The 19,070-nt window shown below is 41.8% G+C and overlaps 1 protein-coding gene across 2 annotated transcripts in view; it reads right to left on the reverse strand.

Moving 5' to 3' along the window:
• Window positions 1-19,070, reverse strand: part of jak1 (Janus kinase 1) — a 131,653-nt gene that overhangs the window by 13,732 nt on the left and 98,851 nt on the right. For both annotated transcript variants that reach the window (XM_060830382.1, XM_060830383.1), the window contains 6 exons: window positions 16,843-16,930; window positions 8,873-9,006; window positions 6,451-6,586; window positions 3,820-3,971; window positions 1,513-1,666; window positions 848-942 (listed from right to left, as the gene is read on the reverse strand). In XM_060830382.1, the coding sequence (XP_060686365.1) occupies window positions 848-942; window positions 1,513-1,666; window positions 3,820-3,971; window positions 6,451-6,586; window positions 8,873-9,006; window positions 16,843-16,930 (759 nt within the window). The remainder of the gene's footprint in view (window positions 1-847; window positions 943-1,512; window positions 1,667-3,819; window positions 3,972-6,450; window positions 6,587-8,872; window positions 9,007-16,842; window positions 16,931-19,070) is intronic.

A 19,070-nucleotide genomic window follows, 5' to 3' on the forward strand; every position in this document is an offset into this window, starting at 1 on the left:
CCACCAAGGATACTGGTGCCCCTCAGGTTCAGGTGTAGACCATCCTGTTTATAGAGGTTCCACCTTCCCTGGAAAGAACCCCAGTTATCCAGATACCGGAATCCCTCTCTCCTGCACCATCCCTGTAGCCACGCATTTAACTGTTCTCTCTCCCTATTCCTCAACTCTCTATCACATGGCATGGGTAACAAACCAGAGACAACAACTCTGTTTGTTCTAGCTCTAAGCTTCCAACCTAGCTCCCTGAAAGCCTGCCTTACATCCTCATCCCTCTTCCTACCTATGTCGTTGGTGCCAATGTGGACCACGACTTCGGGCTGCTCCCCCTCCCCCTTAATGACCCGGAAAACAGGATCAGAGACGTCACGTACCCTTGCACCTGGGAGGCAACATACCAATCGTGAGTCTCTCGCGCCCCCACAAAACCGCCTATCTGTGCCCCGAACTATCGAGTCCCCAATAACTATTGCTCTGCTCTTCTCCACCCTTCCTATCTGAGCAACGGGGACAGGCTCCGTGCCAGAGGCACTTCAGGCAACTATCTGTGTGGAGTTTGCACGTTCGCCCCTTGTCTGCGTGGGTTTCCACCAGGTGTTCCGGTTTCCTCCCGCAGTCCAAAAGTGTGCAGGCCAGATGAATTGGCCATGCTAAATTGCCCGTAGTGTTAGGTGAAGGGGTAAATGTAAGGGAATGGGTCTGGGTGGGTTGCTCTTTGGAGGAGCGGGATGCACTTGCTGGGCCGAAGGGGCTGTTTCCACACTGTAAGTAATTAATCTAAAAAAATTTTTTTAAGAATTCTCTCTCAATACAGTATCAAACATATATGCAAATGAAATGAGCTGCTTACCTCACCCAGATCCCGTATCCTTCGCAGAAATCTTTTTTCAAAGTGAGTTGGATCAATTTCTGCCTTTGGTTTATCTTCCGGAATTATATTTGGATCTGACCAGAAATATAAAATATAAAAAAACAAAAGTTAAAGATCAGATGATAGCTTATTTGTTTTCTTTGGTATTTTTATATCGCGCCAGTAACTGTTTAATGGCATACTCAATTTCACGCAAAATCATGTTCAGGTTTTAGCTATGCTTAAACATACAGCACTGCATATTGACTTGTGTCTGCACTTGGAATTCCTCTTGAAGTGAATTAATTACAGTCATACCTCTGTGTTAATTAACTAATCAAAAACAACCAATTCTGTACAGGAACAAGAAAAAAACCTTGAACTTTAGTATTCTTTGATAGTGCTTTTTCATTTCTTGTATGGAAGATGGGACAATTCTTTCCCTCTCCTCTGCCAGTCTTTTCTTAAGTAGAATAGAAATCTCATTGAATTTCAGTCAGTCAACATCCAAATGGGAGAAGATCCCTAAACACTTGAAGTGACAGTATTTCAAGACCAAATCAAAGGGACTCAGATCTGAAAATGTATGCAGTATTGGTGGGTTACATAGATTGACTTTTGATGACATGCAGAATCTGCTTTCACCCGTTATTACAATCTCTTACTCTGCTCTTGCAACTTGTTGATGTCTCTCATGATAGCTCGAAAGAACGGTCGCTCGGGTGGATTGTAGGTCATGCACTGTTGCATTAATTCAGCCAGTTCCTTACAGGAGGATGGGGGGGTGAGCTTACACTGAGCCTCGTAGAACCTCTCTTTCTGTATCATAAACAAACAGGAAAATATATTATAAAGTGTGCATTGCATCAAGGTACAAAAAATCATACAGAATATTATATGGAAAGAGGAGCTGGAAAATGAAATAAGTAAAGTGCGTGGTAATAATTTTATGGTTTGAAATACCAGAAATTGTAGAAGGCAAATTTGAAGACATTTTCTCCCTTCTTTCAGTCCTGTATAAAGTTGTCAAAGTCGTAGGAATCATCAATGAAAACACATTAGGTCTCCTTTTTAAAAAGCAAGTGCATGCACCCAGGATTTTAGCTCAGTTACACCGGAACTCCCTCCCTAACAGAGACTGCAGCAGTTCAGGAATGCAGCTCAAGAGCAATTAGAGTTTGACAATAATTGCTAGCCTTTCCAACACTACCCACAACCAAAGAAGAAATAAGAAAAAATTGAAATGCCACAGCTGGACTCTATGCATTAACCAGATTCTTTCCTCCCATCCCACCTTCATGATACTTTCCAGTATACTGCCCATAAAAAAAAATATTTTTTCCAAATTCAATTTTAAAAAGAAAATAAACTGGCCTGTTTAGCTTTTTCCAATAGTTAATGAACACAGGTGAACTAATTAGTTAGTTTCAAAATTCACTGACTTTCACAGATGACAAAAGAATACAAACTCAAAGGTACACTCTTTCAAACTTCATCCCAGTATTGCTTAGTTCTTGAAGTTTCTATATGGCTAGAGCAGGAGCCTAATCAGGACAATATTCCCTCTTCTATCTCACGGTCATAGAAATGTGTTTTAAAAAATACATGAATTTTACCACAATAAAATTTTTGAAACATGGCATTTTTACCTCCAAAATGATTCTTAAAAAAAACCTTGGATTGAAAGTTGATATAAGCTAAGAACAAGATGTTCCTCAGTATAGGACAAGAAAAAGCAACCCATTCGAGTGGCATCTCATCCACAAACATCAGCCACAGACTCAATAGCAAAAGTGTTTTCTGTCTACAAGATCCACTGCAGAAATTCAAAAGTTGCTTAGACTGCACCTTCCAAACCCACAGCCATGTCCAACTAGGACAAGGGTAGCAGGTACATGGAAAACCACAATCTGCAAGTTCCCCTCCAAGGCACTTACCACCTTGACTCAGAACTATATTACAGTTCCTTCACTGTTGCTTGGTCAGAATCTTGTAATGCTCTCCCTACAGGCATTATGGATCAAACCACAGCATATGAACGGCAGCAGTTCAAGTAGCCAACTCACAACCATCTTCTTGAGGGACAATCCAGGATGGACAATAAATGCTGGGTGACCACTTTCCTTGATTGAATAAAAAAAGGTTGACTGACTTGCACTGACAGCTCTTTGAGAAATGATATGCATAGCACATGCTCAGACTTCATAATCCAAATGACTGGCTGAATCCTCCCCTAAGAGGGTACATTCTTTGACAGGATGTGGGGATCACAACTACTAGTACTTTTTGCCCAATCCCAATTGGCCAGATGAGCAATCTTCTTGAACCGTTGTAGATCATATGGTGCAAGTGCACCCACAGGATTGTTAAGAAAGGAGGAGTCTCAGAATCTTGATGGAGTGATGGTGAAGGAATGGCGATAGAGATCCAAGTAAGGATATTGTGGGGCTTGGTCAAGAATCTGCAGATAGTGGTGTTCTCATGCATCTGCTGCCATTGATCTCCATGGTGGTAGAAATCACAAGTTTGGAAGGTGCTGTCAAAATAAACCTTGGCAAGTTGCTGCAGTATTTCTTGTGGATGGTACACACACCTATCACTGTGCATCAGTGAAGGAAGTGCATATGCAATCAAATTTAATCTCATTACTGTGAATAATTACTGGTTTTACATTTCTACAATCCTATTTTGAGCAAATCAATTTCAGCTGCTGCCAAGAAAGTGCATTAAAAAAATGTCAAAGAGAATAGAGGACCTGAAGTCAGCAGTAATATTTCCACAATGTTATTTTTATACAGGCCTGGCTATAAATTTCTATGTCTACATGTAGACTGAAGGAAAATACAGACATGGAATAGTGCGATAAAAACATAACAATAAGGCAAGTGGCACAGCATTGAAATATATAGCTCTAGAAAAAGGGAGTGAGAAGGACAGATGAGCATACGGTATGTTACTTATAATTTAACAACCTCTGCCAAGCTTCGATCTTTAAGAGGCACCTCTCCATTATAGCAGATGGCCCACAGGGTTGTTCCAAAGCTCCATTTGTCTGCAGCAATACTCAGGTTCTTGGAATCTTCTACACATTCTGGAGCAATCCATGGGACACGCTCAACACATTCTGGAACAGAAACATACATAAAACTATGAAATACCTGGAGAATGTGCTCCTACAAATTTCCTTCTTGACCCCAATTAGATGCCTGTAAAATGAAGAATTTTCCTTAAAGAAGAGGTTTGTTGAATTAATGGTAATATGAGTCAGGGAATTTGTATCAAATGCCTTCTGTAAATTCAAGTGAATTGTCACGTCAAAGATTACAGCAGAAAATAAGATCTCACGGTATAGTTGGGTAGCTGGTTGAAAGCAGAGAATAAACATAAATGGCTTTTTATCTAATTGTTAACAGGTGACAAGTGGGAGTCCAACACAGGTCTGTGGTAGGGCTCCAGCTTACAGTCTGCATCAGTGATGTATGTAGGAGAAGCTAAGGCATTGTAGCTAAAATTGCAGACGATACAAAGATAGGTAGGAAAAGCAAGTTGTGCAGTCGGTCTAGAAGCTTGCAGGCAGATATAGAAAGGTTGAGCGAATGGGAAAACATTTGATAGTTGGAGCACAATATGGGAAAATGTGACGTTGTTTGCTTTGACAGGAAATACTAAAAAAAGTGTATTATTTAAATGGTGAAAGATTGCAGAGCTCTATGATGCAAAGGTTTCTATTTTCTAGTGCTGGAGTTACAAAAGGTTAGAATGCAGGTATAAGCATACAATTAAGGAGGCTAATGGAATTCTGAAAGTAACAGAAAGCAGACTGTAACTAAATAGTGTGAACCCTTAGCACTGTCACGAAGGCAAAAATTAATTTTGCCATGGCAACTGGCTCGAGTGAAAAATAAAATTCTTTCAGTTAAAATATTGCAATGCCTCCTCACCAGTATATTGTGCTTGTCAAATTCTAGCATGTAACTTGTGCTTCGTGTTCTTCGTTCTATCAGTTATTAATCTCCGTCTTGGCAGAGAAAACGCTGGATATGAACCAATTGATAATATTATTCACCAAAGATTAAACCCCACTCTGTGGCATTAGCTGACAGAAGCCTGGTGGGAAGTAGACTCATTATCATTGGCCTCACTGTTACAATGCAAAGAGCCATAATTAGGCAGCTATCCAGCTGTTTAAAAGCAGCCAGCCTTGGTGTCTACATGTCAATATTTGAAAATACCATTGCTCTCAATTTCTAATTGTAACATGGTTTAAAGCTTGACATTGTTTATTGGGAGAATATCTGCATTGAATAGGTAAACCATTTACCAGTCCATGCAACATTGGAGCTGAAATAGGCCATTCAGCCCCTCGTATTGCTCCACCATTCAATAAGCTGATGATTGATCTCTATGTTTTGAATTTCTCATTCACATCCACCCTCAATAACAAGAATATATCAATTGCTGTCTTTAAAATACTCAATGACTCCACCTTCAGTGCCTTCTAAAGGACAGAGTTACAAAGTTGCACAATCTTCAGGTGCGGCAGAGAATACCCTTTTCATTTTAAAACAGTGTCTTCTTGTTCTGGACTCACCCACAGAAGTAAACATCTTTTTCACGTCTACCTTGTCAAGACCATTCAGATTTTTATTCAATTCAATCAAATCACCCTTTGCTCCTCTAAGCTCCAGTCTGTCTACTCACTCCTCATGGAATAACCCACTAATTCCAGGTATCAAAATCTAGTAAACCACTTCTGAACAATCTATGACACATTTGCATCTGTTTTTAAGGAGACAAAATAAGGATAGGGCATTTGTGATGTGGTTTCACCAATGACCTGTAAAATTAAAGCATATCAATAAACGCATAACTTTTATGTTCAATTCCTCACATGTTAAAGGATACCTGCCTAATTATGGTTCTTCTTTCCATTCTAACACTGAGGCCAATGATAATGAGTCTACTTCCCACCAGGCTTCTGTTAGCTAATGCCACAGAGCGGGATTTAATCTTTGGTGAATAATATTATCAATTGGTTCATATCGAGCGTTTTCTCTGCCAAGACGGAGATTAATAACTGATAGAATGAAGAACACGAAGCACAAGTTACATGCTAGAATTTGACAAGCACAATATACTGGTGAGGAGGCATTGCAATATTTTAACTGAAAGAATTTTATTTTTCACTCGAGCCAGTTGCCATGGCAAAATTAATTTTTGCCTTCGTGACAGTGCTAAGGGTTCACACTATTTAGTTACGGTCTGCTTTCTGTTACTTTCAGAACGATCTGACTTGGTCTTTCTATTCTTCCATTGTAAAGCCCAATCTAGTTCACATCTGAACCTCTGCCACTCTCACATCTACTCCCATGAACATTAACTTTGGGCAAAGGCCTAAATTTGCTTCCTTTATGTTTGTCACAACAGGACAGGAAACTTCACAGGAAATGTACGACTAGGTGAGGAAAGTGACGGCTATATATTCCTTTGTTTAGTTTCACTAAAATGATGCCATATTGTCTCCAGAATATACATCAAGATACTCAATTTTGATTTTAAAATCTTGTAAAGTGTGGAATTTGACAACTTTATGGAAATATTACCTTCTCTGGAGAGCACTGTTATTGGAACACCTGGGTCACTCAGTTTGATAAACGGGCCTCCATCATTTTCAATCCCTTGCCTTGCCAGCAAAATATTTTTTGTACACACATTGCCGTGCACTAAATTCTTGTCCTCCTGTTCACAAAAATGATCTTTGTTAGCTCAACATTGACACTTAAAATGGATGAAATCAGATAATCTCTACTTTCACTAAGTATAAGAAAGTATGAAATGAGAAAAGGTTGATAAGTCTACCTTAAGTCTAACTTTTCCATGTCATATTTCACTCCACAAGATCCCAGAAGCAGAAACAATTCCTGGCTTTCAAATATATCAAACAACGCTCTAAATATCTATCCATCCATCCTATGTCTCTACTATTTAAATGTTCAATAAAAGGTGCTGGACAGCATGCCAAAAGCAGCAGCAGCAAACATACCTGAACATGATAAATCAACCTTGGTTGATACAAAACTGAAATGCTTGAGCACCAAACAGCATCAGCAGCAAAAAGCATAAGAGAGACAGGGTTATGTGATTCCACAAGTACAGATCAGATCTAAGGAGTGCAGCCCTGCCACGCCCAGTTATAAATGGTGCTGAACAATTAAACATCTCACTGGAGGCAGTGGCTCCATAAATATCCCCACCCTCAATGATGGGGGAATCCAGCGTATCAGTCCAAAAGGTAAGGCTGAATTTGCAACAATCTGCAGCCAGCAGGACAGAGTAGACGATCCATCTCAGCCTCCTCCAGAGATGTCAGTTTTCAACCAATTCAGTTCACTCCATGTGATATCAAGAAATGGCTGAAAGCACTCAATACTGCAAAGACTATGGGCCCTGATAACATTTTGCCAACAGTACTGACAACTTGTGTTCCTAAACCTGCTGCATTAATAGCCAAGCTGTCCCAGTAAAATTATAATCCTATCACCTACCCAACAATGTGGAAGGACATCCAGCTGAGCCACGTACACAAAAACCAGGGCATATCTAATGCAACCAAATATTGTCTCACCATTCGATTCTCCATCATCAGTGAACTGATGGAAGTGCTATCAACTGTGAGATCAAGCAGCACTCGTTCAGCAAAGACCAACAAATGTCGCTCATTTTTGGTCTCACTGGGGCCACTCAGCTCCTGACATCATTATAGCCTTTGTTCAAAGCTGTAAAGATAAGAGGAACTCTAAGGGGGAGGTGAGAGCGATTGCTCTTGACATAAAGGTCACATTTCACCGAGTATAGCGGCAAGAAGCACTAAGAGTTAATGCGAATCTGGGGAAAATTCTCCGCTGGTTGGAGGTTTTATATTGCAGACAGGGCACTGCTGGAGGTCAGTCATCTCAGCTCCTAGAGATCTCTGCAGGAATTGCTCAGGGTAATGTCCTAGGCCCAACCATCTTCAGCTGCTTCCTCATAAGGTCAGAAATGGGGATGCTCGCTGATGATTGCACAATACTCAGCACCATTTGCAAATCCTCAGTGAGCGATAAAGTCCTTGTTCAAATGCACAAGACCTGGGCAATATCCAGGTTTGAGCTGACAAATAGAGAGCAAGATTCATGCCACACAAGTGCCTAGCAATGACCATCTCCAACAAAGCAGAATCTGACCATCACCTCTTAACATTCATTATCAACATCATCATCCGGGGGATTACCATGACCAGAAACTGAACTCACCAAATAAGTATTGTTGCTACAAGAATAGGTCACAGACTATGAATATTTGTGGCGGATACCTTATGTCCTGACTCTCCAAAGTCAGACCATCATGCAGAAGGTACAAGTCAAGGAAGGAAGGAGGGAATACTCCCTACTTGCCTGGATGAGTGCAGATCCAACAACACTCAAGAAGCTTGACATCATCCAGGACAAAGCAGCCTGCTTCAGTGGCACCATCCACAACTCTCCACCACCAACACTCAGTTGCAGCAGTGTGTACTGTCTGTAAGATGCACTGCAGAAATTTACCAAAGATCCGTACATGGCTCCTTCCAAGACCACAACCACTTCCATCAAGAAGAATAAGGGTAGCAGATGCATGGGAACACCACCACCTGCAAGATCCCCCCCTAAGCCACTCACCATTCTGGCTTGGAAACTAGCACCGTTCCGTTACTGCTATGGAGGCAAAAATTGCAACTGCCTCCTTAACAGCATTGTGGGTGCATCTAGTTCAAATGGACTGCAGCACCACCAGCTTCTCAACAACAATTCGGGATGGGCAATAAATGCTAGCCCAGCCAGCACTGTCATCCCATGAATATATCAACAAAAATAGCTTTCTGTCTCAACTATAGATACACATGCGAAGGGAGCATAATGTCCTATCAAAGATTGGTACTACTGGAATTATTTAGACCATACTTTCCCTTTAGATGTTACAGTAATCAAGCAAATGTGGCAATCTTACCAGGTAGCTCAACGCACTCGCCAGCTGTTTTGCAACCAAAAATTTCCAGGGTGAGCTCTTCGAAAGATATTCACTCTTCCGAAGCATAAATAAATCAAGTGGTCCAAACTCAACCAATTCTTCAATCATGATATCTGTAAAAATTTAAAAAGCAAATGTAATTTTCATTACCATACTATTCTCTGATTGTTCTCCCTATTCAATGGAGAATGAAGCCAACAGACAGATAAAGGTTAGGTTTTGCATTTGCACTGAATTCCTAAAGAGTCAAACATTCAAAAGTGAAGCTTAGTTCATTAATGTGTGTATTTTTAATCAAGATTGACAGTTAAACAATGCAACAAATATTAACCTATTTTAAATATAGGTAAATACTGGCAAAGTGACAATGTAGCTGGAGAAGTGATCTCGAGGTTCATGCCTTTAAGCTGGGGTACATGTTCAAATCCCAGTACAGCCACTGCAGGAATATGAATTTAATCATGAAATCTGGAATTGAAAGTTGGATTTCAAAAACAGAAACCATGAAAGTATCACTGAATGCTGTAAAAACCCATTCTCACCTAATGCCCTTTGGGGAAGGAAATCTGCTCCCCTTTCCTGGTTTGGCTTACATGTGGCTCCTGGAATGTGACTGACCCCTAAATGTCCTCGGGTCAAGGGTAGGAAGGTATGGGGAGCAAATGGCAGTCTTGCCAGTAAAGCCCACATTTCATGAAATTATAATAACAAAAAAAAAGCAGGGTTGTAACACAAGAACTAATTCTGGTGCTGCCATCTTTTCTGATTGGATCAGTTTGGGAGCGAAAGCTCCAGACATTTGAAGTATAATGGCCCAGATTTCCCACTGAGAAGTCTTTATTGCAATGTAGGTGGAAGTTGATCAAGGGGACAATGCAGAATCCCATCATAACAGCTCAGAAGCAATTGCCTGGGAAAATGAAATTTAATCAAAACCAGTCAAATTTAAGTAAAATAGTTAAAAATCACACAACACCAGGTTATAGTCCAACAGGTCTATTTGGAAGCACTAGCTTTCGGAGCACTGTTCCTTCAGCAGGTGGGCAGCACGGTGGCCCAGTGGTTAGCACTGCTGCCTCACCGCGCCAGAGACCCGGGTTCAATTCCTGCCTCGGGCAACTGTCTGTGTGGAGGTTGCATATTCTCCCTGTGTCTGCGTGGGTTTCCTCTGGGTGATCTGGTTTCCTCCCACAGTCCAAAGATGTACAGGTTAGGTGAATAGGCCATGCTAAATTGCCTGTAGTGTATGGTGAAAGGGTAAATGTAGGGGAATGGGTCTGGGTGGGTTGCTCTTCGGAGGGTCGGTGTGGACTTGTTGGGCTGAAGGGCCTGTTTCCACACTGTAAGTAATCTAATCAATGCTCTGAAAGCTAGTGCTTCCAAATAAACCTGTTGGACTATAACTTGGTGTTGTGTGATTTTTAACCAAGAAAAACTAGACTATTAAATTTATAGTCTAGCTCCTGACTAGCTATTAAAATGATCTCATCCATCCCCAATTACACATCCCTAAACAGTTACTCTTCTCAGACACCAACTTGAACCCCATCTCTCCTACCACCCCTGCACCACCTCCAGATCTGAAACCGCCCCCTTCTCCAAACTAAGCATCCAAAATCCCCTGCCCCTATTAGATCTAATTACTCTCACCTATCCCTAACGTACCCTCAACACTACATCAGTCACCTTGCAACCTTGTACTGTAGCACTCTGCTCCCTTCCTATTTGCTATTCAATCCAGCTGCCACCCACTCCCTTTTCATTTGGCATTCTACCTCCACCCCTCCACCCCACTGATCGCAGCTGTCGAGGGGGCTGTCAGGACCTTTAAATTCCAGGAGATGGCAGCTGTCTGCTGGGTTAAGGGAGTACATTGTGTTCGACAATCGACAGTTCTAGGTGACAAAAGTATAGTGTCACACTTCTGAAGTAACTCTGATCGAATCTTCTCTGAGAAATGTCGAGCTCCCTTCGATCATTTCCGAAAGAGGTGGTGGACAGGGGATCAGCAGAAGGTTGCCACTCCTCTGAAATCCAAGCCTTTGAAAAGTGAACTGAGGTTTTTGTTCCTATAGTGACCACGTGTTCTGACTACCTCTGCAGTTGCTGATCTTCTACACTGTTGCTGTGATATTTGTGCCCAGAAAGTCTGAAGGAGTGAACAGTCAATGTCTGTACGTAAGCTGAACACCCGTTGTGTCCCGTGAAGTAGGAGGAGGAGGAGGTCATTCGGTCCTTTAAGCCCACTGCACCACTCACCATGAACACAGCTAATCCCTGCTCTCTCCGCATAACCTTTGATTCCATTAGCACTATGAAGTATATCTAACTCCTTCTTGAAACCATTCTACATTGTTGATTAGACTTACAGTGTGGAAACAGGCCCTTCGGCCCAACAAGTCCACACCGACCCGCAGAAGCGCAACCCACCCATACCCCTACATTTACCCCTTACCTAACACTACGGGCAATTTAGCATGGTCAATTTACCTGACCCGCACATCTTTGGACTGTGGGAGGAAACCGGAGCACCCAGAGGAAACCCACGCTGACACGGGGAGAACGTGCAAACTCCACACAGTCAGTCGCCTGAGTCGGGAATTGAACCCGGGTCTCCGGCGCTGTGAGGCAGCAGTGCTAACCACTGTGCCACCGTGCCGCCCACACGTTGAGTCGACTGCTTTCTTAGGCAGAGAATTCCAAAGGATCACCACTCTCCAGGTAAAGAAATATCTCATCTCAATCCTGAATGGCCTACCAGTATCTTAAGACTGTGATCCCTGCTTCTAGACTGCTGGGTCATCAGAAACATCCTTCTTGCCCATCTAACCACCCTGTCTAGTCCTGTAAGAATAAGATAGGTTTCTATAATATCCACTCTAACTCTCCAAAACTCCAATGAGTATAGTCCTAATCGATCCAGTGTCTCTTCAAATGTCAGTCCTGCCATCCCAGCTATAGTCTGCTAAACCTTTGCCACATTCCCTCCACAGCTCATACGTCCCTCCTCAGGTAAGGAGACCAAAACTGCATAAAATATTCCAGGTAAAGAAATGCACTGGCTAACCAGTGAGCCAAGCAATAATTTGATAACTTGCATTTTTTAAAATATAAATTTATACTTCAACTTATGTGAATCTTTGTGCCTCTTTAATAAGCTAGGCAGCGCAAACTCTATATGACAATATTAATCACTGAAATCAGCAGAATCTGGATGTAGGTTTGCTCGCTGAGCTGGAAGGTTCACATCCAGACGTTTCATCACCCTACTAGGTAACATCTTCAGTGGCGAAGCACTGTTGATAATTCCTGCTTTCTATTTATATGTTTGGATTTCTTTGGGTTGGTGATGTCATTTCCTGTGGAAATAAGCCAAAGAAACCTAAACATATAAAGAGAAAGCAGAAATGATCAGCAGTGCTTCGCCCAGAGGCTCATTGAGGATGTTACCTAGTTGGGTGATAAAATGTCTGGAAATGAACCTTCCAGCTCAGCAAACAAACCTACATGCAGAATCTCAACCTGAGCCACAAATCTTCTCAAAACTCGCTCAACAAAATCCATTGCTGAATCACCTACAGGGCAGTTGTAGTTGGTCAAGATGGACTGCAACATGAAGCTAATAAGTCATTGCTAGAGCAATTCCTCTCTTGCTTCACACAAACCCATGAAATCAAACACTGCCTACCGCTCAAAGGTAGGATTTTAAGACAAAATGATTGTTTTTAATGGGTTTTAAAAAATGATACATGCATCAGCTGATACAGGCAGCTATCATGAGTGCATGTGCAGGCTCTATAATGCTCTCAAAATCAGTTGCTAAGCAAACACATTTAATAGACAGTAGGTGCAGGAGTAGGCCATTCTGTTCTTTGAGCCTGCATCACCATTCAATATGATCATGGATGATCATCCTTAATCAGTATCCTGTTCTTGCCTTATCTCCATACCCCTTGATTCCACTATCCTTGAGCACTCTATCCAACTCTTTCTTAAATGAATCCAGGGACTGGGCCTCCACTGCCCTCTGGGACAGAGCATTCCACACAGCCACCACTCTCTAGGTGAAGAAGTTTCTCCTCATCTCTGTCCTAAATGGTCTACCCCGTATTTTTAAGCTGTGTCCTCTGGTTCGGCACTCACCCATCAATGGAAACATATTTCCTGCCTCCAGAGTGTCCAATCCTTTAATAATTTTATACGTGTCAATCAAATCCCCTCTCAAGTCTTCTAAACTCAAGGGTATACAAGCCCAGTCGCTCCAGTCTTTCAGTGTAAGGTAATCCCACCATTCCAGGAATTGACCTCGTGAACTTACGCTGCACTCCCTCAATAGCCAGAATATCTTTCCTCACATTTGGGGACCAGAACTGCACACAGTCCTCCAGGTGTGGCCCCACCAGGGCCCTGTACAGCTGCAGAAGAACTTCTTTGCTTCTATACTCAATCCCTCTTGTTATGAAGGCCAGCATGCTATTAGCTTTCTTCACTACCTGCTGTACCTGCATGCTTACCTTCATTGACTGGTGTACAAGAACACCCAGAACTCTCTGTACTGCCCCTTTACCTAAATTGATTCCATTTAGGTAGTAATCTGCCTTCCTGTTCTTGCCACCAAAGTGGATAACCATACATTTATCCACATTAAACTGCATCTGCCATGCATCTGACCACTCACCTAACTTGTCCAGGTCACCCTATAATCTCCTAACATCCTCCTCACATTTCACCCTGCCACCCAGCTTAGTATCATCAGCAAATTTGCTAATGTTATTGCTAATACAATCTTCTATATCATTAACATATATTGGAAAAAGCTGCGGTTCCAGTACTGATCCCTGCGGTACCCCACTGGTCACTACCTGCCATTCCGAAATGGAGCCGTTTATCACTATCCTTTGTTTCCTATCAGCCAACCAACTTTCAATCCAACTTAGTACTTTGCCCCCAATACCATGCGCCCTAATTTTGCTCACTAACCTCCTATGTGGGACTTTATCAAAAGCTTTCTGAAAGTCCAGGTACACTACATCTACTGGATCTCCCTCGTCCATCTTCAGAGTCACATCCTCAAAACATTCCAGAAGATTAGTCAAGCATGATTTCCTCTTCATAAATCCATGCTGACTCTGACCTATCCTGTTACTACTATCCAGGTGTGTCATAATTTCATCCTTTATAATAGACTCCAGCATCTTTCCCACCACTGAGGTCAGACTAACTGGTCTATAATTTCCTGCTTTCTCTCTCCCACCTTTCTTAAAAGTGGTACAACATTAGCCACCCTCCAATCCGCAGGAACTGATCCCAAATCTATCGAACTCTGGAAAATAATCACCAACACATCCACAATTTCTTGAGCCACCTCTTTCAGTACTCTGGGATGTAGACCATCAGGCCCCGGGGGCTTATCAACCTTCAGACCTAACAGTCTCTCCAACACCAATTCCTGGCAAATATAAATTCCCTTCAATTCAGGTCCTTCAGCCACTGTTACCTCAGGGAGATTGCTTGTGTCTTCCCCAGTGAACACAGATCTGAAGTACCAATTCAATTCTTCTGCCATTTCTTTGTTCCCTGTAATATATTCCCCTGTTTCTGTCTTCAAAGGCCCAATTAATTAATCTTATTTAATTTAATCCACATTTTCTTCAAATTTTCAGACCTTCTGTCCTCCATGAGAAATAAAAGCAAAAATGAAACAAAATACAGCTAAATCTGGAAGTTTCTAAAATAAAAGCAAAGATTAGATTAGATTCTCTACAGTGTGGAAACAGGCCCTTTGACCCAACAAGTCCACATCAACCCTCCGAAGAGTAACCCATCCAGACCCATTTCCCTCTGACTGATGCACACTATGGACAATTTAGCATGGCCAATTCACCTGACCTGCACATCTTTGGACTGTGGGAGGAAACCCACTGGGTGGAGAATGTGCAAACTCCACACAGACGGTCGCCCAAGACTGGAATCGAACCTGGGACCCTGGTGCTGTGAGACAGCAGCGCTAACCACTGAGCCACTGTGCCTCCAAAGAGCCAGAGAAACTCAGCAGGTCTGTCATCTATGGAAAGAGAAACAAAATTAATGTTTCGAGTCCAGTGTGACTCTTCTCTACAGACTCCAAGGGCTGTATTGAAAGTCAATTGTATCAGAACTGTGTATAAACACGGGTAAGCATTAGATAAACCAACCTCCAAGCTTTTGCTGATTGTGTTCGATGCAAATAACTGCCTTTGAAACAATGTAATTAATAAAGTGCAACAATAATATGAATCAGCCACTGTGGAAGGAGTTATCTATCTAATTATTTTTCTATCACTCTTCTATCAGTCTCTGAATTTTAGATGAGAGACTAGGTTTTTCTCAGTGCACAGCATGAAAAGAGTACAGAACTCTATATTCTCCCAGCCTTGAGAATTATTACACAATACCATGGTCAGTTAGCTGTAGCAGCTTCAACTGTGTTTTAAAGAAAGCTGAGAAGATAAGCACTTCTCTGATACATTAAGATCAATGATAACAAATTGAGTTTAAAATATTAAACCACAGGATTTGGTATACTTATAAACTTTGAACCTGATTAAACAAGAAGAGAACTGCACCTCATGCAAAACCCAGTGCCAGTCTAGGTCGAGAGATGGCATCATGTAATGTACAATCAAGCTGTCTACTGACAAAGTTACACCAACTATTTTGTGTTGCTACATCTCCAAGACCATTATTAAGTACTATAACTTAAACAATGAACCACTGCATCTGAATAAATTTGCTGGGATACTTTATAGTGTGGGAGGTTGTGCATGTTGTTAGGCAATAAAGTGCAGGATGGAGATCCCTCCTCTATCCTGCCTTCCCCCCTGAACCCCCAACTTAGTCTGGGGCAGGACATAATGGGTCATATTGCTCTACCACGAGGATTTAACTGAAAAGCAGATGCCTGGTGGCTAAGGACAGTGTTCTCCCCTTGTTGGCATGCTGTGTCAGCTGGTGGTCCTCTTAAAACAAATATCCCCCTACTCCTAAATACTGCTGGGGCCTCTTTGGCCGGCCTTGGTGAACCCCGTCACTCATCTCTTTCCTGAGGTTCCATTGCTGACCCCGAGTGTAAACAGCATTACAAGTGTTGGAAGCCAAATCTCTGCCAGGCACCAGGATTTCTCAGGGAAGTTCTCCAGCACTAGACAGCAGAAAACCAATAGCAGGATTAGGCTTCCATCTTCCAGGGCCTGTCAAACTGGCTGCAGCAGGTTGTCAGCAGATGTTCACGTGGTGGACAAGCTGAAGCATTTAATTCTACCCTTCAGCTTTGAAACTTAATTATTTTTCTTAACTCATCAAAAGCTTTGGGTTAATGTTGTGGAATGGAACAAAAGCCCACTTTGACGTACGTGGCCACTTACTTTTCAAGTCCTGTGCCACAGATACAATTTTCAAAGCCTTCCTATTCTCCCCTAAGAGCTTATTGTAGCCAAACCCACAAAAGAAGATTCCCTCCAGCTCCACTGTGAGATTTGCCCATTTCTGCACAATGAGTGGGAATACGAAGATGGTTCCAATCCTGCCATTGAAACCAACACCCTGTGCAATGAATGGGAACACAAGTGTACTGGTCATACTACTGAATTAGTTATCTGAAAACAGGAGGTCAAATTTCACCATTGTGGCCAATACGTAGCTTCTGATTTACAAGAAGTTTAAACTTGCCCTCTGAAATGAGGTAAGCATTAATGCAGCTTTCCTTCACCTGTCTGAGGGCAATTAGAAATGGGCAATAAACACTGACCTTGCCAACAACGCCAACATCCTGTGAATGATGTTTTTTTAAAAACTGGGCCAAGATCTCACATAACTGGATTGGATTCAAAGCAGTCAAAATGGAGTGTACAGTGAATTAACAAATTCTCTCTCCCTGGCCCCGAACAGTGGCAAAACAAATTGGTACTTACTTTCCAGATCTCGCACACAAACACCATGCAGGAGTACAATGTGCTTGTGAGAAACTTGCCTCATCATGCTGGCTGTCTCAAAGAAAGGCTATGGAGAAAATGCAATTATTTCATTAGTTTCAATATATAAAACTGATGAGTTTCCCAATTTTTTTTTGCAACTTCAGCTCATCAGTAATAAAAATACTCAAAATCAGGAATCATAGAATCCCTACAGTGTGGAAGCAGCTCCTTTGAACCCTCCAAACAGCACCACACCCAGACACACCCTCTATCCTATCCCTGTAACCCTGCATCTTCCATGGTCAATCCACCTAATCTGCACATCTTTGGACAGTGGGAGGAAACCAGAACACCCAGAGGAAACCCACACAGACATGGGGAGAATGTGCAAACAGTTGGCCAAGGACAGAATCAAACCCAGGTCCCTGTGAGGCAGCAGTGCTAACCACTGAATCACTGTGCTGGAACAGATTTAAAATAACAAATTTTAAAATAACACTAGGATTCTAATGCTGGAGGATTGCACAAGTATAGGAAAAGAGGTGATCATGATGGAAGTTAAACAAGAAATAGAATTAGACATTTGAGGCATTTGGGAACCAGAAGTCAACGTGCAGCAGCTAGGACATGAAGTGATGAGCAAATGAGGCTTGAAGCAGGATATATAGTCAGGAGATATTTTGGATAAGTTGAGGGAAGTAGAGAATGGTAGCCAGGAAAATGTTGAAATAATTGAGTCTAGGTACGATAAAGACATAAATTTAAACAGCAGTTATGCCAATATAGGAGTTGGAGTAGTGTTGAGGGGATTAATGTTTATTGGTTAAAGTTAAAGTGCAATGTTTTCAAGCATGCTGTTGCAATAATAACAGCTTAAGGATAACAGCATTGCTACAAATAGCAAGTAGTAAAAGGGAGCTGAAGGCCAGATAGTGCAGTTCAGTTATCACAGAAACTAGCAGACCCCCAAGCTGAATGTTGAGATAACAGGGTGCTGCATGAAGTTCAGAACTATAAATGTACTCTACAACTAAGAAGTTCTTTGGGTGACAGATATGTTCATGTCTGAATAATATCTTTGCTTCCTTGACACCCTCAAAGTTGCAATAGCCATTTTTCACCACAACAGGGTGATAGCTTGCAATGTCATAAGAGGTTCATGTGGACAAGATTTCTGATCAAGTGAATTGGGTTTGAAATTCTATTCAGAATTAAGTAGGAATTGGAGATTGATCGCCTTTAGTTTATAAGTTACTTATTGGTGAATTGTTAAATTTTCTTCCCTTCTCTTTGCTCCCCCTGTTGGTTTGGAAATAAAAGAGACATTTGAAAGATTGAACGTAAACCGACCATCAAGTTTTAAAGGCTATTTTTTTTCCCCAGCAGAGATGGGATCCAGACTAAATGTAGAGTGCATTGTATGGGAAAACATTAAAGTTCAACTTTTTTTAAAAAAGGAGAGCTTAGCTTTCCCCAGGCAATTAAACATTCTTCAATACATTTGAGGCTACTGGTAAAAAATTAATTCAAAAGAATTTAACTAAATCTAACAATATTTCTCACTGATGCTGCTTAAGGTCTGCCAGGGTCACAGAGCTCCTGTACTCACTACAGCCTTGATCCAAACATAGACAAAAGAGCTGAACTCCAGAGGTGAAGTGAGAGTGACCAATCTTGGCACAAAGGCAGAATTTTATCAAGTATGGTATCAAGAAGCCCTCACAAAATTGGAACCAATGAGAATCAAGGGAAAAAACTTTATACTGATTGGAGTCATACCTAGCATAAAGGAACATTGTTATAGTTGTTGCAAATGAATCATCTTAGCTGCAGATATCACTGTCGGAGGCCCTCAGGGTAGTATCCTACACTAAAATGAAATCAGCTGCTTCAATGACTTTCCCTCCATCATAAAAAGTCAGAAGTGGAGACCTTCGCTAGTGTTCAGCACCAATCACTGCTCCTCAGATACTGAAGTCACTTGTGTTTATATGCAAGAAGACCTGGCCAACATTCAGGCATTGACTGATGCGTGGCAAGTAACTTTTGCGCTACACAGCAATTAGACAATGAACATCGCCAACAAGAGTCTCTAACCATTGCCCTGGATATTCAGTGGCATTACCACCACTGAATCACCCATGATCAACAGGCTGGGAATTATCATAGATTATCACAAACTGGACTGGCTGTATAAATATGGTGGCTACAAGAACAGTCCAAAC

The sequence above is a fragment of the Hemiscyllium ocellatum genome, chromosome 9, assembly GCF_020745735.1.
Source record: "Hemiscyllium ocellatum isolate sHemOce1 chromosome 9, sHemOce1.pat.X.cur, whole genome shotgun sequence".
Classification (NCBI taxonomy): domain Eukaryota; kingdom Metazoa; phylum Chordata; class Chondrichthyes; order Orectolobiformes; family Hemiscylliidae; genus Hemiscyllium; species Hemiscyllium ocellatum.